Source organism: Somniosus microcephalus, chromosome 3 (assembly GCF_052327205.1).
Source record: "Somniosus microcephalus isolate GS21.2 chromosome 3, FLI_Smic_1.0, whole genome shotgun sequence".
In the NCBI taxonomy this organism is placed as follows: domain Eukaryota; kingdom Metazoa; phylum Chordata; class Chondrichthyes; order Squaliformes; family Somniosidae; genus Somniosus; species Somniosus microcephalus.
The window spans coordinates 297,621,202-297,647,494 of NC_140989.1; the positions used below are offsets into that span (position 1 = coordinate 297,621,202).

At 45.8% G+C, this 26,293-nt stretch overlaps 1 protein-coding gene across 6 annotated transcripts in view; it reads right to left on the reverse strand.

The window, feature by feature from the left end:
* The window catches only part of LOC147122081 (uncharacterized), a 144,749-nt gene extending 118,674 nt beyond the window's left edge, over nt 1–26,075 (reverse strand). For 2 of the 6 annotated variants that reach the window (XM_085982815.1, XM_085982814.1), the window contains exon 1: nt 25,688–26,058. In XM_085982815.1, coding sequence (XP_085838941.1) covers nt 25,688–25,702 — 15 coding nt within the window. In that variant the 5' untranslated portion in view covers nt 25,703–26,058. Of the gene's footprint in view, nt 1–25,687 lie in introns of all 6 variants that reach the window. The other 4 variants (XM_085982813.1, XM_085982812.1, XM_085982816.1 and 1 more) reach the window with 3 other exon arrangements.
* Between the last annotated feature and the right edge of the window lie 218 nt (nt 26,076–26,293).

The window sequence follows — 26,293 nt, forward strand, 5'->3', positions numbered from 1 at the left end:
ATCATCCTTGTAAATCTATTTTGCACCTTCTCCAGTGCCTCTATATCCTTTTCATAATTATATGGAGACCAGAACAATTCTATCCCTCTAGAAATGAACCCAGTGTTTTGTTATGGTCTTATTAACCTGTGTTGCTACTTTTGACGAAAGACTTGCATTTATATAGCACCTTTCACGCCCCCAGGACGTCCCAAAGCACTTTACAGCCAATGAAATACTTTTGACATGTGGTCAATGTTGTAATGTAGGAAATACGGCGGCTAATTTGCGCAAGGCTAAATTAGATTTGTGGGCTCTAGGGGAAATCAAGGGATATGGAGATCGGGCGGGAAAGTGGAGTTGAGGTCGAAGATCAGCCATGATCTTATTGAATGACAGAGCAGGTTCGAGGGGCCATATGGCCTACTCCTGCTCCTAATTCTTATGTTCATAGCAAGGTCTCACAAACAGCAATGTGTGTGTTTTTGTGATGTTGATTGAGGGATAAATAATGGCCAGGACACCGGGGATAACTCCCCTTCGAAATAGTGCCATGGGATCGTTTACGTCTGGCTGAGAGAGCATACGGGGGCCTCGGTTTGTCATCTCATCTGAAAGACGGCACCTCAGACATTGCAGCACTCGTTCAGTACTGCATGGGAGTGCGTCAGCCTAGATTTTTGTGCTCCTAGATCCCTTTGCTCCTCTAACCTATTTGACTCTGTAGGAGTGGCAGAAAGTTGGGAAATTTGGGGCAGGTGGTGGTGCTTGGAAATACTGGAAAGGGAGTTCTAGGGTCTAGGAGTACTGGGAGGGGTGTCTTGTTGTAGAAGTTAGCAGGGGATGGCTAATAGCAAGATGGTTTTGGGATTTGGGAGCACTGGGATGGCAGTAGCAGAGTATGGGATCATTGAGGACAGGGTTTGTTGGATGTGTGAGTACCAGGTAGATGATGGAGATTGTGAGCAGAGAAAGGGTGCATGGATGTGTAAATCCTGGGAGGGCAGTGCTGTGCTCTAGGAGCATCGATGGGGGTGGGTGTTACGTGATATGGGAGTAGAGAGGGATGGTCATGTGGTGCAGAAGTAATGGGATATGGAGTGTGAGAATCTGAGACTATTAGGGAAGGGATCTTGACATCTGGGAAACTGGCAGCGCCCTGATGTGCTAATGTTGGGGATGGGGGTTAGAGGGGGGCTGGTAATATTTTGTGATGGGAGAGACTGAAAGAATAAAGGCTATAAGCCTTTATGGATAGCACCCAACCACATCCCCGCGACCCACCCATTCCCCCCCGTCCCCACACTCCTGAAAGTTTTAGTTATTCCAAGCATTTATAATATTTATGCGGATGAGCATTAAATAGCTAAATGAAGCTTTCCAGCTCAATGCTAGGAAAACCCTTTAGGGAATCCCACCCCACTGCTAAAACTGCTCACTACTCTAGGATCATCATGGAATACAAAGATAACCCCCGGCTTCTCTTCTCCATTACCAACCGTCTCTCCCCTATCCACTCCATCCTCCTTTCCAACAGGTGTGAGGAGCTCATGAACTTCTTTGTCATGAAGATTGAGACCATCTGTTCAGCTGCCTCTGCTGTATCCCACCAGTCCCCTAGCCCACCAAGCCAAACATCCCCCCAAAGGTTCCCCTGTCCTAGCCCTGAACTTGCATCTTTCTCTAGTTTCTCTCATCACCTCATGCCCTCTCCGAGCTCATCATGTCCACAAGACCCACCTCCTGCTCCCTCGACCCTATTCCCACTAATATGCTGACCACCCAACTTCCCTTCCTGGCGCCCAAGCCAGCTGATATTGTAAATGGTTCCCATCCTCAAGTACTGTCTCCCTCACCTTCAAATCTGCCATCATTACCCGATAACCTAAAAAAAACACCCTTGATCCCGCTATCCTTGCAAACTACCACTCCATCTCTAACCTCCCTTTCCTCTCCAATGTCCTTGAATGTGTTGTTGCCTCCTAAATCCGTGCCCATCTTTCCTACAACTCCATGTTTGAACCTCTACAATCAAGTTTCCAACCCGGCACAGTACTGAAATAACACTTTATCAAAGGCACAAATGACATCCTATGTGACTGTGACCATAGTAAACTATCTCTCCTCATTTTTCTTGACCTTTCTTCAGCCTTTGACATGGTTGACCACATCATCCTCCTCCAACACCTCACCTCCATTGGCCAGCTGAGTGGCACTGTTTTTGTCTGGTTCCGTTCTTATCTATCCAGTTGCAGCCAGAGAATCTCCTGCAATTGCATCTCTCCCCGCTCTGTTACCTCTGAATAATCCCCAAGGATCTATCCTTGGCCCCCTTCTAGTTCTCATCTACATATTGCCCCGCGGCGACACCATTCGAAAAATACGTTAGATTGCACATGTACGCAGACGACACCTATCTCTACCTCACCGCCACATCTCTCTCTCTCTCTCTCTCTCTCTCCCCATCTCCACTCCTCCATTGCCTATAATTTGTCATGCTGCTTGTCCGACATCCAGCATTGGATAAGCATAAATTTTCTCCAATTAAATATTGGGAAGACAGAAACCATTGTCTTCAGCGACCCCCGCCCCCCCAACCAAACTCCATTCCCTAGCCATCGATTCCAGCCCCCTCTCTGATCTGAAGCTGAACCAGACTGTTTGCAACCCCAGTGCCCTATCTGACCGAGCTGAGCTTCCGACCCCATATCCACTCCATCACCAAGAACGCCTGCTTCCACCTCTAATATTGCCCGTCTTCACCCCTGGTACAGCTCATCTGCTGCTGAAACCCTCATCCATGCGTTTGTTGCCTCAGCTATTCCAATGCCCTCCTCGCCGACCTTCCATCTTCCACGCTCTGTAAACTTGAGTTCATCCAAAACTCTACTGCCCGTATCCTAACTCACACCAGGTCCCATTCACCCATCACCCCAGTGCTCGCTGACGTACATTGGCTCCCGGTCAAGCAACACCTCAAATTTAAAATTGTCATTGTAAAGTCTGTGGGTTGTGCAGTAAATAAATACACAGACTTTAGAAGTACAAACAAACAGGTCTTTACTATTCAGAGGTCAGGGCAAATCTGCCCCAGCAATCCTGCCACAACACTTATATACTGGTGTGGTCACTATCGGTATTACAGTATACAGAAGCCAAACAAATAGTGCCACACCTAAAGTAGTTCTCTTAAAGGTGAACGGTTACATTCAATAGTTCCCTTAAAGGTAGACGGGTACATACACTACAATCCTCCCTTTTTAGCTTATTACTTAGAGTCCCCGTTAAACATACATATCTTCAACTTTCCATAAAACAAATTACAGATATAACCTCGGTGGAGTCAATGTCATATAAAACAATTTACAGATATAATCTCGGTGGAAACAGTTCACAGGTTCAGTCTCTGCGGAAACAGTTCATAGATGCAGTCTCTGATCTTGACTCGTTCCAAACAACATCTCTTTGGTGTAGCCGGTTCACCTGGCTAGCGTGACTCCTCCATAGCCTTTTTCTTGACGTAACAGCTTGAACTTCCGTCCTGTTGAACCAGCAGTGCGGACATTTACAACCAACTGGCTGTCTTGACCTTTTCCAGTTTTCCAACTAATTTAGCTCCTTTCGTAGTGTCCCGCCTGAGATGGTAGAAGTGCTAATATTTTAGACAGTTATTATCTTCTGCTTCTTCTTTTTCTTTTCTGCCTTTTTGAAACTCTCGGAGCTCCTTTCTCGGCTGCCAGCTGTAGTGCCACCAACTCTCTATGTTCCTTAGACCTTAAGTGCTTCCTCCGGATTTCAGCACTTTGGGAGTTTTCATCACAAGCTGGGCAGACCACATCCTCGTAATATTCAGTGTCACTCAACAGGTCATGGTAATATTCGGGTTCGTCCTGAGTTAGGCCAGCGAGAGAGCCTTCTTCTTCCTCCTCACCCATCTGGACGTTAGCTGACGGTGGTTCCTTCCCTAGGTATCTTTCTTGAAAAGCCTTCTGCATGCATTCATATTCATCCCGCTCTTCCTGGGTTATCTGCCATTCCTTTACGACGGACCTCATTTGTTTGTTCAATACCTTCCCTTCCATTGGGAATTGCGTTATCAGGCTATTTGATCCTTCTACTGAAGTAACGGGTTCCACATTCTTCTGTTCACCTTGACGTGATTCAACGTACTTTTGGCATCCTTGTGAAATCTGTGTTGCCACCTCAGCTATCTCCGTGACTTTTGGGAGCTCCGAACTCCTTCCCCCTGAAGATTGAAGCTCGTGTTCAAATTGTTCCCCTTGCAGAGTCCTGTCCTTCAGCATATGAAGAAGTTGGCTGACCGTTAACTCTTCCCTGGGAACACGGTGGATCAGAGTCTTCTCCATTTCATCCACCTTGTTCTCCAATGCTTTCACCTTCGCTCCCTCTTGTACTTTGGCTTCCAGTGCTCGGAGAAGTTGCGCCTTGATGCTCTCTCGCTCATGTTCAGGACCCATTCTTACAGTCTCGGTGTTTCTCACAGTTTCTTTTTTTTTTACTGAAAGGATTCCCAGTTGAATCTGTTCTTCAAGTCGTTGAACCTCGGTCATTGCCGCCTCATATTTGTCTTGGGTTTCCTTCAATATTATTATGAGTTCTTGGACCTCTTGTCTTTCATGTTCTGCCATGTCTTTCACCTCTACTTTCTCATCGATGAATGGAACCTCTACCGATGAGTCTGTCTTGGCCTTGAGCTCATCCAGAATTTCCTGCAGCCTTTGGACTTCCTGCTCATGTTCAACCTTTAGTTGTTCATATGCTTCTACTGAAACTAGCTTTTCGGAGGTTGCTGAGTTAACCCCTTCCAGAATGGTAGTCTGGACCAGTTCATACTGTTCTTTCAACGAGTCGTAGAGATGAACTGGGATAAAATCCTGGCTTCCTGAAGATTCCTCTTCCTTTGGTTCGTTCTGTAAATATTCTAGTTTCTGAACAGCATCAGGGGAATGTGATTGGTATTTGGCCACGATGGCTCTATGGTCGCTCTCTGCTTGAGCTAGCTGTCTCTGTTGTCTTTCCAGGTTCTCCCATTCGGTGTCCCAGAACTTTTCCATATTTTTCATCTCTTGTATGAGACAGTCACTCAACTGTTCTAATTGTTGTCGTACTTTGACATAAGTTTGAGTCCGAACTCGGTGTTCTTCCGTCGTGGATGAATCCTTTGCTTGAACAGGCTCAGAATTCTGTCAACCTGGAGTTCTGCTCTGCAGCTTTATTCTTCTTGGTAACATAAGTCCTTCTGCATGTCTGCGTTTCCTTCCCCATCGTTGGCAAGTCCCTTTTAGCCTGGTCTTCCATATTTGCATTGGTCTTATCGTCATCCATTTCAGAATCTGAGCTGATAGCTTGCACCGAGTCCTCCCTCATTATGGCTTTTAGGTAGTGCCATTCCATATCTATTTTCTTAATCCACTCCCGTCCTAGAAGTGGTGGTCCTCCTTCAGGTACTACGTACAAATTCATTCTTGGGTGTTCTTTACCTCTATCTCTCACCTTGACTCTTATTTTCCCCATGGGATATACGTTATGCCCCGTGTATGTCTGTAATACGAACTTGGTATTTCTTAAAGGTATGTGAGAGAATAGCCGGTGGTAGTCCCTTCGGTTGATGACTGATAGAGCTGATCCAGTGTCCAGCTCCATTCTTACTTGGACTCCAGCTATTTTTAGTACGACCCAGATCGTTTGTAGATCAGTCTCTTTCCCCACATTGTGGATTCTCAGACTGCCCAGCTCCTGGTTGTTTGGGTCTGAGTCTGAATTCTGTTCGTCTGCACTCTTCTCAGCCACCTGATGTACCTTGTTGTACTTTTCTTGTGGTGGCTTCCGTTGATTGTTGGTCTTCTTCCCGGACCGGCATACCTTCGCGATGTGACCCAGTTTGCCACATTTCCTACACTCTTGGTTCTTAAACCAGCATTGATTCTGGTCGTGCGTTGTCTTCCCACAACGGTAGCATTTTGTTGTGCTCGCAGTAATTTGGTCCACCCCGAGTGCCGCCGCCTTTAGCTGCATTTCCGCCGTCCCTTTCGCTGCGGCTTCGTGTGATGCAGCTATGAGGACAGCCCTGTCCAGTGCGAGGTCGTTTTCTTCCAGTAGTCGCTTCTGCGTTCCTTCTTTGGACAATCCGCATACGAACTTGTCCCGCAGTGCCTCTGTCAGATTCCCTCCGAACTGGCAGTATTTCGCCAGCCTACGCAGCTCGACCAAGTATTCCGCATTGCTTTCGTCTTTCCTCTGCGTTCTTGCGTAGAATTTGAATAGTTCAGCCAGCATCAACGGTGTGGGGTTCAAGTGGTCCTTCAGCACAGCCACAATTTCTTCGAAGGTCTGATCCGCTGGTGCTATTAGATGCTTCAAGAGCCCGTATGTTTTTGCCCCCATCGAGTTTAGCAATGTTATCGCCTTGTCGTCTTCCTCTATTTTGTTGGCTTCGCAATAGATCTCTATGCGTTCCACGTACGTGGCCCAGTCTTCTATTTCAGAATTAAAATCGTTAATATTCCCTCGCTTAGGCATCTTTCTTTCTTTGAAGCAGCACCGTGTTTCTTTAAGTATTATTTATTATCTTTTTTTTTCTAAAATGGCAGTTTTCCTGCGAAAATGGCGGTTTCCCGCTCTTCCTTTCTCTCCCCGCCCACTTCAATGGCGGTTTCCCGCCTCTGTCGTCTTCTCCGCCTAATGGCGGCTTCCCGCGTTTCTCCCTGGTGTAAGGGGTACGCTTTCCCCACAGCGGACAGGTTCAGCCGCTGGGCTGGCTCTCGCACAGCTCCCCCTACTCGGCTCTGTCTTCTCCTCCCGCCCGCACGGCTCTGCCGGCGCTGGGTACACCCCGTTAACGGAGGACAGTTCAGCCGCTGGACTGGCTCTCGCGCAGTCTCTCACCCCGTTTTCGGCTGTGTCTCTCTCCCGCACGTTCGGTTTTGCCGGCTCTGGGTACCCCGTAGGTGGAGAACAGTTCAGCCGCTGGAGAGCTCTCGCGCAGTCTCTCTCCCCGTTCTCGGCTCCTGTTCGCTCTCCCACTCCCGCACGTTCGGTTTTGCCGGCTCTGAGTACCCCGTTGGTGGAGAACAGCTCAGCCGCTGGACTGGCTCCTCACAGTCTCTCTCTCCGCACCCGGCTCTCACCCGCACGGTTCCCGTTCGCCTCCCCAGCCCTCTCGCAGACCGGTGTTTCCCTCCCCGGCTGCGGCTGGGTTTCTCTTCCCGCGCCTACTCGCAGGCTCAGCGCTTCGTGGCTGCCCGGATTTTTCCCGCCGATCGCTGTCCGGCTGTCACCCGACGCCGTTGGACCCGACTTTTGGCCGGTACAGCTCCCCCTCGACCGAGGTCGAGTGCTCTGCCCTTATCCTCCAGATACTTCTACACCTTCCCCTACTCACAGTCTCTTCGGCCGCCTTGTTCCCTGCTGATCGGCTCTCTCCGTACCGTGGTAGAAGGGTAGTCAGTGCCTGTTGCAGACGGAAGCTTTTGTTGCTAAAGTCTTCCACCTTTCTCCTGCTGCAGCCTCGTGTTTTCTTCCAGCAGCACGACGAGGGCGGTTGCCTCTCTTCGACGCTCTTCTTTCTTTGGTAATCTTGCCGCAGGGTACGATCGGACTCGTCGCCACTGTAAAGTCTGTGGGTTGTGCAGTAAATAAATACACAGACTTTAGAAGTACAAACAAACAGGTCTTTACTATTCAGAGGTCAGGGCGAATCTGCCCCAGCAATCCTGCCACAACACTTATATACTGGTGTGGTCACTATCGGTATTACAGTATACAGAAGCCAAACAAATAGTGCCACACCTAAAGTAGTTCTCTTAAAGGTGAACGGTTACATTCAATAGTTCCCTTAAAGGTAGACGGGTACATACACTACAGTCATCCTGGTGTTCAAATTCCTCATGGCCACGCCCGTCCTCATGTCTGTAACCTCCTGCAGCCCTACATCCCTCCGAGATGTCTGCATTCCTTTGTCCCACCATTGGCGGCCGTGACTTCAGCCGTTTAGGCACCAAGCTCTGAAATTCTCTCCCTAAACCTCTCCACCTCTTTCTCCTCCTTTAAGATACTCCTTAAAACCTACCTCTTTGACTAAGCTTATGGTCACCTATCTTAATATCTCCTTCTGTGGCTTGGTGTCAATTTTGTCTGATCACGCTCCTGTGAAGCACCTTAGAACGTTATGCTACGTTAAAGGCACTATATAAATGCAAGCAGTTGTTATTCCTAACCCTTGCAGGGAATGGGTCTCACACTGGTGGAAGTCAGGAACATCTGCTCAGTCACTTCTAAAACAAGCCAATGCATCTTTAAGAAATTTACCCTCAAGGACCAGAAACTGAGTTTCAAAATGCAATTGTTTTTTACTTGCCTAGAGTGATGTCATATCTGGGACACACAAAATGATGTGGTAGAAGCCCCACCCCCATCAGCAAAACTCTGTAGTCTCCAATGAGCTTTTGCTGGCAGCAACAGCCTCCATAGCAGCTGTGCAGCCCAGTAATAAAAAGCTGGCCTCCAAGATCTTGGCCAATTTCAGACTTCATCTCAGACTAATTCTGGCCTCCTGTGTATCCCCGATTTCCTTCGCCCCACCATTGGCGGTCGTGCCTTCAGCTATCTAAGCCCTAAACTCTGGAATTCCCTCCATAAACTTCTCCGTCCCTCTATCTCTCTCTGCTCCTTTAGAACATTCCTTAAAACTTACCTTCTTGGCCACGCTTTTGGTCACTTGTCCTAATATCTCCTTATGTGACCCATTGTCAAATTTTGTCCGATAACGCTCCAGTGAAGCGCCTTGGGAGGTTTTACTACATTAAAAGGTGCTATATAAATTAAACTTGTTGTTGAGCATTATAGCCACCATCCTGGCCATGATTCCAGACTGTCATTCATTCTTTAAAGTGTTTACTGTGCTTTTACTAAGATATTAAATGTGCAGCAAGAGCTTAAAGCCAGTGAATACAGATATGGTAGTGGATCAGGGTGGGGGAAAGGTACATGCCCTTCGGGTTGAGATGCAGCAGGAGGGGGCAGAGTTAGGCCTCCTGGCATTTGGGGGTAATGAAGGAACAGTGAGTGGGGAAAGGCCACTTCAAGGGTGTGGAGGGGGACTTAGGGAGCGGCTGAGAAATGAGAGAGAATCAGAAGATGGTGGTGGAAGGATCATCAAGTAAGAGACCTGATCTTTATAGCCCTCAGCTGAGTGATGCGATGGAGAACACGGTCACAGTGCCACCTATCTTGGAGATGGAACTAGAAAGAGAGAAATGGAAAAAGCATGATAAGAACATAAGAAATAGGAGGAGTAGGCCATTCGGCCCTTCGAACCTGCTCCGCCATTTAATGAGATCATGGCTGATCTTCTGCTTCAATTCCATTCACCGGCCTTATCGCCATATCCCTTGATGCCCTTACTAGTCAGAAATCTTTCGACTTCTGTTTTGAATATACCCAATAACTGAGCCTCCACAGCCCTTTGGGGTAGAGAATTCCAAAGATTCACCACCCTCTGTGTGAAGAAATTTCTTCTCATAGAAACATAGAAGATAGGAGCAGGAGTAGGCCATTCGGCCCTTCGAGCCTGCTCCGCCATTCAATGAGATCATGGCTGATCATCCAAATTCAGTACCCTGTCCCTGCCTTCTCCCCATATCCCTTGATCCCTTTAGCCTTAAAAAAATATATCCAACTCTTTCTTGAATATATTTAATGAACTGGCCTCCACCGCCCTCTGTGGCAGAGAATTCCACAGGTTCACCACTCTCTGGGTGAAGAAATTCCTCCTCATTTCGGTCCTAAATGGCTTACCCCTTATCCTTAGACTATGACCCCTGGTTCTGGACTCCCCGGCCATCAGAAACATCCTTCCTGCATCTAGTCTGTCCAGGCCTGACAGAATTTTATAGGTTTCGATGAGATCCCCTCTCAATCTTCTAAACTCCAGTGAGTATAAGCCCAATCGACACACTCTCTTCTCATACGTCATTCCTGCCATCCCAGGTATCAGCCTGGTGAATCTTCGCTGCACTCCTTCCATAGCAAGAACATCCTTCCTCAGGTAAGGCGACCAAAACTGCACACAATACTCAAGGTGTGGTCTCACCAAGGCCCTGTACAACTGCGGCAAGACATCCTTGTTCTTGTACTCGAACCCTCTTGCTACGAAGGCCAACATACCATTTGCCTTCTTAACCGCCTGCTGCACTTGCATGCTTACCTTCAGCGACTGGTGTACAAGAACACCCAGGTCTCTTTGCACTTCCCCTTCTCCCAATCTATTGCCATTCAAATAATAATCTGCCTTCCTATTTTTGCCACCAAAGTGAATAACCTCACATTTATCCACATTATAGTGCATTTGCCATGTTTCTGCCCAATCACCCAACTCAGTTGTGAATGGCTTACCTTTTATCCTGAGGCTGTGGCCCCTGGTTCTAGACTCCCCAGCCACAGGAAACATTCTCCCAGCATCCACCCTATCAAGCCCTGTAATAATTTTGTATGCTTCAATGAGAGCCCCTCTCATTCTTCTGAATTCAAGAGAATACAGGCCTAGTTTACTCAATCTCTTCTCATACGACAGTCCCGCCATGCCAGGAATCAATCTCATGAACCTTCATTGCACTCCCTCTATGGCAAGCATATCCTTCCTTAGGTAAGATCAAAATGGTACACAGTACTCCAGGTACGGTCTCACCATGGCCCTATATAATTGGAGTAAGACTTCTTTACTCCTGTACTCAAATCCTCTTGTAATGAAGGCCAGCATACCATTTGCCTTCCTAATGGCTTGCTGCACCTGCACACTCACTTTCAGTGACTCATGTACAAGGGCACCCAGGTCCCTTTGAGCATCTGCATTCCCCAATCTTTCACCATTTAGGAAATACTCTGCCTTTCTGTTTTTTCTACCAAAGTGGATAACTTCACATTTATCCACATTATAATCCATCTGCCATGTACTCGCCCACTCACTGAGCCTGTCGAGATCCCCTTGAAGCCTCTTTGCAACTGACACTGCCACCTAGCTTTGTGTCATCAGCAAATTTGGAAATGTAACATTTAGTCTCCTCATCCAAATCATTGATATAGATTGTGAATAGCTGGGGCCCAAGCACCGATCCTTGCGGTACCCCACTAGTCACAGCCTGTCATCCTGAAAAAGACCTGTTTATCCCTACTTTTTGTTTTCTGTCTGTTAACCAATTCTCAATCCATGCTAGTATATTACCCCCAATTCCATGTGCCCTAATTTTGTTCACCAATCTCTTGTGTGGGACCTTATCGAAGGCCTTCTAAAAATCCAAATACACCACATCTACCGGTTCCCCTTTGTCTACTCCATTAGTTACATCCTCAAAGAACTCCAATAGGTTTGTCATAAATCCATGTTGACTCTGCCCAATCTTAATATTAGTTTTAAGTGCCCAGTTATTGCATCCTTTATAATAAATTCCAGCACTTTCCCAACTACTGATGTGAGGCTAACAGGTCTGTAGTTCCCCGTTTTCTCTCTCTCTCTCTCCTTTCTTAAATAGCGGGGTTACATTTGCTATCCTCCAATCTGCAGGAACCGTTCCAGAATCTATAGAATTTTGGAAGATGACAGCCAATGCGTCCACTATCCCAATGGCCACCTCTTTCAAAACCCTAGGATGTAGGTCATCTGGTCCTTGGAATTTATCATCAACTTTTAGTCCCATTCATTTTGCTTGTACTGTTTTTTTACTGATAATTTCTTTTAAGTTCCTCATTTTCGCCATACCCTTGGTTTTCTCGTATTTCTGGGAGGTTTTTTGTGTCTTCTTCCGTGAAGACAGAAACAATGTATTTATTTAATGTCTCTATTTCCTCATTCCCCATTATAAATTCTCCCGTCTGACTGTAAAGGACCTATATTTACCTTCACCGGTCTTTTCCTTTTCACATACCTATAGAAGCTTTTACAATCCGTTTTTATATTTTTCGCTAGTTTGTGCTCATATTCCATTTTCCCTTTCTTTATCAATTTCTTGGTCCTCCTTTGCTGATTTCTAAAAAGATCCCAATCCTCAGGCTGATCGCTTTTTCTAGCGACTTTATAAGCTTCCTCCTTTGACTTAATACGAGCTTTAATTTCTTTTGTTAGCCATGGTTGGATCACTTTTCCTTTTGGGATTTTATGCCCTAGAGCAATATATGTTTGTTGCAAATTATGCATTACTTCCTTGAATGTTAGCCATTGTATGTCCACCTTCATACCTTTTAGTGTAGTCTCCCAATCTACCATGGCCAACTTGTCCCTCATACCCTTGTAGTTTCCTCTGTTTAGATTGAAGACCTTAGTTTCCGATTGGACTACATCACTCTCAAACTTAATATAAAATTCAATCATATTATGGTCACTTGTCCCTAAAGGCCCCTTTACCACAAGATTATTGATTAGCCCTTTCTCATTACACAGTACCAGGTCCAGAATAGCCTGTTCCCTGGTTGGTTCCTCCACATACTGTTCCAGGAAACCATCTTGCATGCATTCCAAGAATTCATCCTCCACACCATTAATGGTAATTTGATTTGCCCAGTGATATGAAAAAGGCTACAGGAAGTTAAGATGCTGCTTGAGAATAAAGAAATAAATTGACAGATAGTTAAATGTTATTTCACCCAAGACACTTGGATTACTGATTAAAAAACGGAATTAATTCACTCTGTCAGCTTAAGTAATTCCGTCAGCTTAAGTAACTCCGCCACACAGGTTTCCATAATTATGTCCCCAGAACGCATTTTTTAAAACAACTGTGCAGATGTTAGAAAAGGTAAATTACAATTCCTGTAAGTTTTATTTGAAAAGCTGGTCTCATTTTCTTAAAGTAAATACACATTCACAGTGAGAAGAGAATTTGAATTTTTTGGAATTAATGAAAATTTAAGTGATAATCTACAAATGAATTATTGAAGTATTCATAATAATGTTTATTTTAAAGAAACAGTTGAATCCTCCTGATAATCCATACCTCCTTCATTACTGTCAACTACAAGTAATAATTGGACGAGTTAATTATATTAGATATTACGCCTGGTGAAAAATCCATTTTAATATAGTACAAAGCCACATGTAGTAACCTAAGGGTTAAAATAATCATATGACTAGCATCTTGGTATTAAGTTTCAGTTTCATTTCTGACTGGAAAAACTGGATTTATTTTCATTAAAAAGCCATTCTTATTGTTGAGACCTTTTTAAAAAATGAATGGCTTTACATAACAACTTGAATTTATAATAGCACCTTTAGCGTGGAGTGTCCGAAGGTGCTTCACAAAGGTGTAATTAGACAAAAATAAATGCAAAGACAAAGAAGTGTATATTAGGAGGGGTGGACATGAGGAAATGGTTAAGCAGACGAATGGCTGCAGAAGTATTGTGGTGAATGGAAGGCCAAAGGCTGGGCAGTTGGAATTTAGTAAGTGCAGCTGTAACTGATTGGCCGGGGGTGGGGTGGGGGTGAAGAAAAGAGATTTTTCCCAGAGATAGACACAGAAGGAAGTGGGAGTGGGGTTGAAAGAGGGTAGGGGGATGTGGGTGGTGAGGGTTACAAGGAAGTAGTTGGAGATGACCTTGATTGTGTTCAGACCATGGGAGTAGCATGGTCAAGGAGTGGGCTTGAACATAGGTAGGAGAGTTTATACGGAGGGAGGTTTAGGGACAACACGTGGTCAGTGAATTCAGAGAAAAAAAAAAGGGCAAGGGGAGCAGAGATGAAGAGTGAAATCACCGAGGAAAGGAGGGACAAGGTGGGAGAATATCTCGGTGACAGTTGCTGTTCTAATATTGGTTGGAATGCTGTTTAATCATGGTTCTCAAGTATTATGGGAAAATGGCTGAATGTATTGCCTTTTGTATACTGTATATGCTTTATATACTATATAAGCTTTTTACATTTAATTAAGTTATACTTCAGAACTTTTAAAAGTAAAAAAAAAACCTTTCTGCAGTGCAAGCTTTTTTGTCTACCATGTTTCTATCATGCACCAGAACCAAGCTGCTCACTTCATTTTATTACAGTAATGTGATATTAGACAGAACAGTAGGCAACTGGGGTTGATCAGTGGCAATGAGTAATGTAGGGTTTTGAAATTTCTCATAATTCATGAAAACAATTACAATTATAACGAAGACGCAGCTTCAAAATAACTCCATTTAAAAAAAATAAAATATGAACTTCAATGAGGGCTTTTATTTAATTTGGGTTCATTTAAAAAAAAAGACATCTTCTGTGACAGACCATGGTTCATTTTCCCTTCTCATCCTCCTTGACCTCTCTGCAGCCTTTGACCTGGTTGACTATCCGTCTCCAACGCCTTTCCCTTGTTGCCCAACGAAGCGGGACTTGACTCCGCTCTTACCTAGCTGATTGCAGCCAGAGCTTCTTTCCCTGCCCTTGCATTGTTACTTCCAGAGTCCCCTACGGAGCTATCCGCGGCACCACCTCCTCTTCCTCATCTACATGCTGCTCTTTAGCGACGTCATCCGAAGACATCGGGTCAGCTTCCACATGCAAATTAACACGCAGCTCTACCTCTCCATCACGTCTTCTGACCTGCTTCTATATTTTCAGATTGCTTGTCTGACACTCAGTCTTGCATGAGCCACAATTTCCTCCAGCTAAACAGTGGAGTAACCGGTTGCACCATCAGTGATGCTCAGGCAACACATTTCACATCAAGAATGGGTAACGACACGCACTCTGGAGTTGCAGATCTTACACTCCAAGTGAGATGCTGCCAAAATGTTTTTTTCTAACTTTGTTTGAGGAGCTGCTGAATGTATTTGTAATATAGCTATACTCACTAAAATAACATGTGCCACTCCAAGGAGTTGCACATGTAGCTCCATGGACACCACAGAGTCGACTTCATGCACATGTACTAGCAGTGTAAAGCTTGCCCGTCCACCACACATCATGGATAACATGACCATAACTTCTTAAAATGAACAACTGGCAGGCAAGGTTTCCTATCAGTAATGTACATTCATAAAATTGGCCCCAACAAGTGGGCCCAAAACCTTCATGAAAAGGAAATAAAAAATAAGCGCCTTTTGTGGTTCAACTGATAAATGCATCACTTTGTATGAAATGAAACCATAAAGAGCAGTAAGGTCACAGGTTCAACCCAGCTTTGTGTTGATGTAGTAACCTGGGAGGTTATGAGTAACCTGATCCACCAGGTGGTGCTGTGGCAATTGCTCTCCTGAGTTAAGTCTGATCTGTACTGGTTGTACTCTTTGCTTTTGCTGCCTCATGGCAGAAGCTTTTATGTGCAAGTGTTGATTTAACCATGTTAAGGAGTTAACCTGTGTCTGTCTCCATCTATGGCCACCTCAAGATGCCACATATGGCGACGAGAATAAAGGACGGAAGAGTTTTGGAGTATTCGGAAGAGGTGCTCGGGTTGGTTAGCAAACTAGTCGGAAAAGCACGAGGCTAGGCCGCGGGAGTCGAAACGGAGTTTGATTTTTTGGCTGAAGTGACCGGACTCCAAGGATGGCAGGAACGGTAGGCTCCGTGGCACCTTTTGACAGCAAGTTGCAGTCTTGGGAGGAGTATTGTGAAATACTGGGCCATTTCTTTATGGCAAACGAGGTGGACAGTGCTGAAAAGAAAAGGGCCATTTTACTGAGTTGTGTGGGAGCGCAAACATATACACGGATGAGGAATCTGCTGAGCCCGGAGCGGCCAGGAGAAAAATCTTTTGACGAGTTGGTGAGTCTACTAAAGAATCATTTCAATCCGAAACCTAGTGAAATAGTACAGAGATGGAAATTCAATTCGAGGATTAGGAGGCCGGAAGAAAGCGTTACTGAGTATGTGGAGGAGCTTCGGAAGCTCGCACAGGACTGTAATTTTGGAAATGCGCTCACAGTCATGTTAAGGGACAGACTAGTATGCGGAGTTAATGACGACAGTATACAGCAAAGGTTGCTGTCAGAAGAAGGATTAACGTTTGAGACGGCACTTAAAAAAGCACAAGCCATGGAGATGGCTAACAAGGACATTAAGGGGCATAATCTTAAAATAAGGGGCTGCTCATTCAAAACTGAGATGAGGAGAAACTTCTTCACTCAGAGGGTGGTAGGTTTGTGGAATTTGCTGCCCCAGAAAGCTGTGGAAGCTACATCATTAAATAAATTTAAAACAGAAATAGATAGTTTCCTAGAAGTAAAGGGAATTAAGGGTTACGGGGAGCGGGCAGGAAATTGGACATGAGTCTAGGTTCGGAATGGTCATGGCCCTGTGGGTAGTGGAGTGGGCCCAGGGGCCGTGTAGCCTTGTTCTGCTCCTATTGTGTTCTAATTCTGTGTTAGATTTCAGGAGATGGTTTTATTCCTGTTCCTGGCTGGGGTGGAGATCGCCTTTACAGAAGGTAAGTACTGTAGAAAATATAGGGACAGAGTGATCTCCTGGAAGAATTTCGATCGCCTAGATGGGTCGGAGAGGAATTTCCCAGATTTTTTTCTCCCAAATTGGCGATTGGGTCTTTATCTGGTTTTTCGCCTCTCCCGGGAGATCACATGGGTTCGGGTGGATGCAGAGTGATAGAAGATTTGAGGTTAGGATCAGATCAGCCATGATCTTATTGAATGGTGGAGCAGGCTCGAGGGGCCGATTGGCCTACTCCTGCTCCTATTTCTTATGTTATGTTCTTATTAAGGACTTAAACAGTATGAGCAAGGAGAAATGGAGTAAACCAGTGGGAGGAGCTGTTTTCAAGATGGAAGCTGGCGTGAAAAGTCCACCAGTCGGGGTTGGGGATTGCTACCGATGTGGCGGGACGAGCCACTATGCAAAGGACTGCAGGTTTGCAAAGACAAAGTGCCACAATTGTGGAAAAATAGGGCACTTAAAGAAAGTCTGTAAAAGGGCAGTGAGTGAGAGAAGCAGTGCTAAAGGGGCAAAGCATGCTAAAGGGGGGAGGGAGAAGTACACAAAGCGGGCAAATTACATACAAGAGGAAGAGTCTAGTGAGGAGGTTTTCATTATATACAGTATAGACACTTCAAGGCCCAACGTACCCCCTCTCACTCAGTATTTGATAGTGAACGGAGGTCAAGTAAAGTTTGAGATGGACACCGGATGTAGTGTAACCATAATGTCGCAGACTGAGTACGCCAAGCTATGGGGGGAAGCAAAAGTACCACAGCTAGGTACATGCCCCATTAGTCTCAAAACCTACACAGGACAGAAGGTGGACATTTTGGGGGCGGCCGAAGTACAAGTGGAACACAAAGGAGTCACCAAAGAGCTTACGGTGGTAGTGGTAGCAGGGTCAGGGCCAAACCTGTTAGGGCGAGGGTGGATCAGTGAGTTGAGTGTGGACTGGCAGGCAATGAATAAAATGGAGGACAGTACAGAGGCACTGCAAGAAGTGCTGATGAAGCATGAGTTAGTGTTCAAGGACGAACTGGGCACCTTAAGGGGAGCCACAGCCAAGATTCATGTAGCCAGTGATGCCACGCCTCGTTTCTTTAAACCAAGGTCGGTACCTTTTGCAATGAAAACCAAGGTTGAGGTGGAACTAGATCGCCTGCTAAAGGACAAAGTAATAGAACCAGTGAAATTTTCAGACTGGGCGGCACCAATAGTCCCGGTATTGAAGCCCGACGGTAACGTAAGGGTATGTGGTGACTATAAGTTAACAGTGAACAGAGTATCATCACTGGAACAGTACCCCATTCCGAGAATGGAGGACATGTTAACATCGCTCGCTGGGGGAGAAAGATTCAGCAAACTGGACATGAGTCATGCGTATCAGCAGATATTGCTAGATGAAGAATCAAAAAAGTTTGTCACGGTGAACACGCACAAGGGGCTGTTCACGTATGCCAGGTTACCATTTGGTGTCAGTTCTAGCCCAGCAATATTCCAACGGACTATGGAGGGCATTCTGCAGGGCATTCCAAAGGTGGCCGTGTACTTAGATGATATTCTGCTAACAGGAAGTGATGATCAGGATCACTTAAAAACACTGGACAAAGTGCTACAGCGGCTGGAAGAGGCGGGGCTACGCCTGAAACGGAGTAAGTGTAGTTTCATGGAGAAGGAAGTTACATTCCTGGGACATCGGGTGGATGCCACAGGCCTCCATCCATTACCAAGGAAAGTGCGGGCAGTGCAGGATGCACCGGCACCCACCTCAGTGACTGAACTGAAAGCCTATCTAGGGCTCCTGAATTATTATAACCGGTTTCTTCCAAACTTATCGACGCTGCTGGCACCCCTGCACAAACTGCTGAGAAAGGAGGAGCCATGGCGTTGGGGGCCAGAGCAAGCGAAAGCGTTTCAGCAGTCAAAGGAGCTACTTCAGTCCAGCAGGGTGTTAGTGCATTACGACGAGAAGAAGGAGCTGATAATGTCCTGCGACACATCACCCTATGGAGTGGGGGCAGTGTTGGCCCACCGCATGCCAGATGGAGCGGAAAGGCCCATCGGGTTTGTTTCACGCACGCTCACAGCTGCGGAAAAGAACTATTCACAGCTTGATAAAGAGGGGTTCGCCATTATATTTGGAGTAAAGAAATTTCATAAGTACATATATGGGAGGAAGTTTGTAATCAGTACTGACCACAAGCCTCTTATTAGCTTACTGAATGAGATGAAAGCGGTGCCTCAAATGGCATCACAGAGAATAATGAGATGGGCGGTAATACTTAGAGCCTATGAATATGTGATCACGTACAGAGCCAGCAAGGAAAATGGGAACGTGGATGCTCTCAGCCGCTTGCCCCTCAAAATCTCCTCGCAGTACTTCCCCTGAGGAGCACGTCCTGATGCTGGATCAGGAGATCAGTCCCCTGATGACTTCAGCGCAAATCCAGGGCTGGACAGCCAAGGACCCCGTTCTGTCAAGGGTCCGTAAGTATGTGTTGAAAGGCTGGCCAGATCACCGTGAGAGACTGGAGTTCGCGCCGTACAGACAGAGACAGCACGAGCTCAGTGTCCAAGATGGATGTGTGCTATGGGGAGCACGCATCATAGTCCCAGAGCGGGGACGCTCTACTTTGATGGAACAGTTGCATCAAATCGCACCCAGGAATGACTAGAATGAAAGGACTGGCTAGGAGCTACCTGTGGTGGCCTAACTTGGATGCTGACATTGAGTCAAAGGTAAAGTCATGCACTATAGGTCAGGAACAGAGGAAAGCACCTGCCGGGGCACCACTCCATCCCTGGGAGTGGCCCAGCAAACCCTGGAGGAGAATTCACATAGACTATGCGGGATCTTTTATGGGCAAAATGTTTTTGGTGCTGGTTGACGCTCACTCAAAGTGGATCGACGTTTATCCAGTGAGCTCTGCAACGACTGATGCCACACTGAATTGTCTCAGGAACAGCTTCAGCACGCATGGTATTCCAGAAATGATTGTATCCGACAATGCACAGTGTTTTGTTAGTGAAGGGAGCAAAGAATTCATGGTAAAGAATGGAATCACACATGTCACCTCAGCTCCTATCACCCAGCCTCAAATGGGTTAGCCGAGTGAGCCGTGCAGACTTTTAAGGAGCTCATGAGGAAGAGCTCAGGTGACACCCTGGAGACCAAGCTCAATAGAGCCTTGTTTAGTTATTGTATAACACCCCAAGCTACCACGGGGCTTTCTCCGGCTGAGTTGATGATGGGGAGAAAGTTGCGGTGCACGTTAGACCTGATACACCCAGATCTCAAAAGCAAGGTTGAGACAAAACAAACAGTGCGTCGGCGGGAATCCTGAGCGGCAGAGCAAGGCTATAAAAGTCCCAGAGACCAGGTAAGGCCTCAGTGCGTCGGCGGGAATCCTGAGCGGCAGAGCAGGGCTATAAAAGTCCCAGAGACCAGGTAAGGCCTACCAGTCTCCAGTCTGGGAACTCGGAGGGAAGGAGAGAGGTAAAAAGTAATCCAAGTGTGACGTCACCAGAAAGCGGGTAAGTGATTGGTTGGTGAGTATTTCTCCCTTTTGAAGCTTAAGTCTCTTTGGTTTATAGTTTCTAAGGTGTGATATTCACCATCTAGAATCGGGGCAGAGGGTATTTAAGAATAATATTAATAAATTTAATTAATTACATAGAATGGGAGATCAGGTGATGTGTTGCTGCTGCAATATGTGGGAGCTGGTGGACACCATTGATGCTCACGGTGATCACATTTGCAGTAAGTGTTGGCTGCTCGAGGAATTCCGGCTCCGTGTTGAAGAGCTGGAGTCCGAGCTTCAAACACTGAGACACATCAGGGAGGGGGAGAGTTACCTGGACTCTATGTATCAGGAGGTAGTCACACCAATTAGATTAATTAATTCAGAAGTAGTCCGTGGCCAGGGTCAGGATGGTGTGGCTAGAAGTGAGGCAGGTACGGGGATCCAGGAGGTAGTGTTGGAGGAGCCGCAGCCCTTGCACTTGTCCAACAGGTTCGAGGCTCTTACTCCCTGTGAGGTTGGGAACAGGGACTGCGGGGAGGATGAGCAACCTGGCCACAGCACCGTGGAGCAGGGGGCCATTCAAGTGGGGGGGGAGTTAAAAGAAATGTTGTAGTGGTAGGGGATAGTATCGTTAGGGGGATAGATAGAGTTCTTTGCAGCCGAGAGCGAGAGTCCCGAAGGCTGTGTTGCCTGCCCGGTGCCAGGGTTAAGGACATCTCCTCTGGACTGGAGAGAAACTTGCAGTGGGAGGGGGAGGATCCAGTTGTCGTGGTCCATGTTGGTACCAACGACATAGATAGGACAAGGAAGGAGGTTCTGCTGAGGGAGTTTGAGCAGCTAGGAGCCAAATTAAAAAGCAGAACCACAAGGGTAATAATCTCTGGATTATTACCTGAGCCACGAGCGAATTTGGCTAGGACAAATAAAATTAGAGAGTTAAATGCGTGGCTCAAAGACTGGTGTGGGAGAAATGGGTTTTGCTTCCTGGGACACTGGCACCAGTACTGGGGCAGGAGGGAGCTGTTCCGTTGGGACGGGCTTCACTTGGCCAGTGCTGGGACTAGAGTCCTGGCGGATCATATAACTAGGGCTGTAGAGTGGGCTTTAAACTAACTAGTGGGGGGGGAGGTTCCTAGAGAGCAAATAGTAAAAATGACAACAGAGAAGGTCATAGACTTAGGTAGCAGTGGGGAAATTGAAAACCAGAGCGTGTCAGGATGGGGCAGAAGGTATGGAGTAAAAGACAAAGTAATAAAAAAGGGCAAAAGCAGGAACTAAGTGTCACAAAACATATTTGAAAGTTGTCTATCTGAATGCACATAGCATTCATAACAAAATAGACGAGTTAATGGCACAAATAACTACATATGGGTATGATCTTGTGGCCATTACAGAAACATGGCTGCAGGGTGACAATGCCTGGGAATTAAACATACCAGGTTATTTAACGATCAGGAAGGACAGGCAGGAAGGAAGGGGAGGTGGGGTGGCTATGTTAATAAAGGAAGGAATCACTAATACAGAGAAATGATATTGGGTCAAAAGATCAGGATAGTGAAACAGTTTGGGTGGAGGTAAGGAATAATAAAGGGAAAAAAACACTAGTGGGCGTAGTCTATAGGCCTCCGAACAGTGGCAACTCTGTTGGACAGAGTATCAATCAGGAAATAGTTGAGGCTTGTAATAAGGGAACATCTATAATTATGGGGGATTTTAACTATCATATTAATTGGACAAATCAAATTGGGCAGGGCTGCCTTGAGGATGAGTTCATTGAGTGTATTAGGGATGGGGTTCTTGAGCAGTATGTAACTGAACCGACCAGGGGGCAAGCAACCTTAGATCTGGTCCTGTGTAACGAGACAGGATTAATTAAAAATGTCCTAGTAAAAGGATCCCCTTGGAATGAGTGACCATAACATGGTTGAATTCCATATTCAATTAGAGGGTGAGAAGGTTGGATCTCAAACAAGCGTGCTAAGCTTGAATAAAGGAGACTATGAAGGTATGAGAGCGGAATTGAGTAGAGTGGATTGGGAAAATAGATTAAAGGGTAAGACGATACATGATCAGTGGTGTACATTTAAGGAGTTATTTTACAACTTCCAAAAAATATATATTCCACTGAGAAGAAAAGGGTGTAAAAGAAAAGACAGCCATCCGTGGCTATGTAAAGAAATTAAGGATAGTATTCGACTAAAAACAAGGGCATATAAGGTAGCCAAATCTAGTGGGAGGATAGAGGATTGGGAAAACTTTAAAAGACAGCAAAAAATAACAAAAAGATTGATTAAGAAAGGGAAGATAGATTATGAAAGTAAATTAGCAAAAAATATAAAAACAGATAGTAAGAGTTTTTATAGTTATATAAAAAGAAAAAGGGTGGCTAAAGTAAATGTTGGTCCCTTAGAGGATGAGACCGGGAAATTAATGGTGGGAAATATGGAGATGGCAAAAACACTGAATGAATATTTTGTATCAGTCTTTACAGTAGAAGACACTAAGAATATCCCAACACTGGACAAACAGGGGGCTAAAGGGGGGGGGGAAGGAGTTAAACACGATCAAAATCACTAAGGAAGTGGTACTCGGTAAAATAATGGGACTCAAGGCGGATAAATCACCTGGGCCTGATGGCTTACATCCTAGGGTCTTGAGGGAAGTGGCGGTAGGGATTGTGGATGCATTGGTAATAATTTTCCAAAACTCCCTGGACTCGGCAAAGGTCCCGGCAGACTGGAAAACTGCTAATGTAACACCCTTATTTAAAAAGGGCAGTAGACAGAAGGCTGGAAACTATAGACCGGTTAGCCTAACATCTGTGGTAGGTAAAATTTTGGAGTCCATTATTAAGGAGACAGTAACAGGACATTTGGAGAATCATAATTTAATAGGACAAAGTCAGCATGGTTTTATGAAGGGGAAGTCATGTTTGACAAATTTGCTGGAGTTCTTTGAGGAAGTAACATATAGGGTGGATAAAGGGGAACCAGTGGACGTAGTGTATTTAGGCTTCCAAAAGGCATTTGACAAGGTGCCACACAAAAGATTATTGCTTAAGATAAAAAAAATCACAGGATTGGGGGTAATATTCTGGCATGGATAGAGGATTGGCTATCTAACAGAAGGCAGAGAGTTGGGATAAATGGTTCATTCTCAGACTGGCAATCAGTAACTAGTGGTGTTCCGCAGGGGTCAGTGCTGGGTCCCCAACTCTTTACAATCTATATTAACGATTTGGAGGAGGGGACCGAGTGTAACATATCAAAGTTTGCAGATGATACTAAGATGGGAGGGAAAGTAGTGAGTGAGGAGGACATAAAAAACCTGCAAGGGGACATAGACAGGCTAAGTAAGTGGGCAGAGATTTGGCAGATGGAATACAATACTGGAAAGTGTGAGGTTATGCACTTTGGCAGGAAAAATCGTAGAGCAAGTTATTATCTTAATGGCAAGAAACTGGAAAGTACTGAAGTACAAAGGGATCTGGGGGTCCTGGTGCACGAAACTCAAAAGGTTAGTATGCAGGTGCAGCAAGTGATTAAGAAGGCCAATGGAATGTTGGCTTTCATTGCTAGGGGGATAGAATATAAAAATAGGGAGGTATTGCTTCAGTTGTACAAGGTATTGGTGAGACCGCACCTGGAATACTGCATACAGTTTTGGTGTCCATACTTAAGAAAAGACATACTTGCTCTCGAGTCAGTACAAAGAAGGTTCACTCGGTTAATCCCGGGGATGAGGGGATGGACATATGAGGAGAGGTTGAGTAGATTGGGACTCTACTCATTGGAGTTCAGAAGAATGAGGGGCGATCTTATTGAAACATATAAGATTGTGAAGGGGTTGGATCGGTGGATGCGGGGAGGATGTTCCCGATGATGGGTGAAACTAGAACTAGGGGGCATAGTCTTAGAATAAGTGGCTGCTCTTTCAAAACTGAGATGAGGAGGAACTACTTCACTCAGAGGGTGGTAGGTCCATGGAATATGCTGCCCCAAAAAGCTGTAGAAGCTACATCATTACATAAATTTAAAACAGAAATAGACAGTTTCCTAGAAGTAAAGGGAATTAAGGGTTACGGGGAGCGGGCAGGAATTTGGACATGAGTCTAGGTTGGGATCGGACATGGCCCTGTGGGTAGCGGAGCAGGCCCAGGGGCCGTGTAGCCTGGTCCTGCTCCTATTTCATGTGTCTAATTCTGTTAGATTCAGGAGATGGTTCTGTGATAGTGGATTGGCGGTTAGGATCAGATCAGCCATGATCTTATTGAATGGTGGAGCAGGCTCGAGGGGCCGATTGGCCTACTCCTGCTCCTATTTCTTATGTTCTTAAACCAAAAAGCGTACCATGACAAACATACTAAAGCTCGCCATTTCGCCATAGGGGACTCTGTGTACACCCGGAACTTCGGTTATGGACCTAAATGGATACCAGGACTAATCCAGGACATTACAGGACCTGTGTCGTACTCAGTGTTACTAGGGGATGGTCGAGGGGTTTGTCGGCATGTGGATCAGCTTTTCAGCCGGCAGCAGGGGGAGCTGCCTCAGATGGAACAAAGGGCAGTAGAGGAGGCTGTTCCAGGACCCAGCACGGCTTATAAGGTGCCAGTGGACACTGGTACTGCCAGGCCACAGCGGGACAGAGTAAAACCAACATCAGAGACTACTCCAATCTCAAGTGCGAATGAATCTGAGAATCCACCACAAGTGGAATTAAGACATTCACAAAGGATTTGCAAGCAACCCGAAAGACTTCTACAAACCTGTTAAATTAGTCAGGGGTTAACCATGGTTAGAGCATACTGGTTAATTAAAACGTAGTACCTAGTAAGGGTTATTGTTTAAGAATTGCATACGGCAATCTTAAGGGGGGAGGAGTGTAGTAACCTGGGAGGTTATGAGTAACCTGATCCACCAGGTGGTGCTGTGGCAATTGCTCTCCTGAGTTAAGTCTGATCTGTACTTGTTGTACTCTTTGTTTTTGCTGCCTCATGGCAGAAGCTTTTATGTGAAAGTGTTGATTAAACCATGTTACGGAGTTAACCGGTGTCCGTCTCCATCTATGGCCACCTCAAGATACCACAGTTGATTTGGCCAATCTCAGCTGCAAAAACTCAGGTACAATTGACCTCAGCACCTTTGGGGAAAGGGAAGAAAATCAGCCACGGTACCCAGTTACTAGTGTGCAACAGCAGCTGGAAAGTGCACCTGTGGGGATATTGGATGAGCACAAGATTGGGATTGCTTCTGATACATCCCATGGTCGGATACTTTGCTGACACTTACTGTTTAAGCATTAAAACCTAGGCAGGCACATGGCAGAAGGCAATACAGAACCATACACCAGCAAGCATCAGCACCCTCAAGACAAGAGTAATAATTTGCGGGGGGTGGTGTTGGAATGCATATATAAACCATCTTTGCATGAAGTGGTGACCAGTAAGTTACTCTGGCCCAAGCTGCTATTACATACTCATGACTTACAGTCAGTACCTTGTGCCTTAATTTTTCATAAACCAAAAGTCCTGGCACGTAGCCTCGTTATGAATGCTGGTCACCAGGAAATATAACCACATTAAAATCATTTTTCACTTTAAAATCGCAATCAATCCAAAAGCTATAAACATTAATCTTAATACATTAATATCCTGCACACGGACAACTCGAACCAGCAGCCGACACTTTACAAACACAGATTAGAGAAACACAACAGCCGCAAAGAGAGAAACAATTACATGTTCTGATTGAATTTTAAAAAAACTTACCGCCTCTGTATCCATCGGATGCGACTATCCCAATAACTTTATATACCTGATATACTTTGCAGTTGCGCGAGCTCTCGCTTGCAGCTTCGTTTAGCTACACCAGGTGTTTGCTCCTGGCTCTCTGCACGCGCTCAGCCCCCGGGGAGTCTCCTACACCCTCGGTCTGTCAACCCCGGGGAGTCTCCAACACTCTGTGTGTGTGTGTGTGTGTGTGCTCGCTGTCAGCCCCCGGGAGTCTCCAGCACTCTCTTGTCTGTCTGTCAGTCCCCGGGACTCTCCAGCACCCTCTGTGCGCGCTCGCTCGCTGTCAGCCGCGGGACTCTCCGTTTCCAGGACTGTTTCCTCCTCGAGCCCGTCAATTAGAAATATTCCAAAAAGAATCCGCGTGCCAGCGCGAGCACGCATGCGCGCGTGTTGTCAAACTGCAGATTTTTTTTACTGTGCCAAGTTTCACTTACCTGTTTTATTTAAAAGCACCAACCGTTTATTGTCAGACTGCAAATCTGTTTTACTGTGCCAAGTTTCACTTACTTTATTTAAAAGCGTCAACTGTTTTTATTCATGTCACTCACTCTGAAAGATAAACGTCTTTAAATGGGTTTGAAC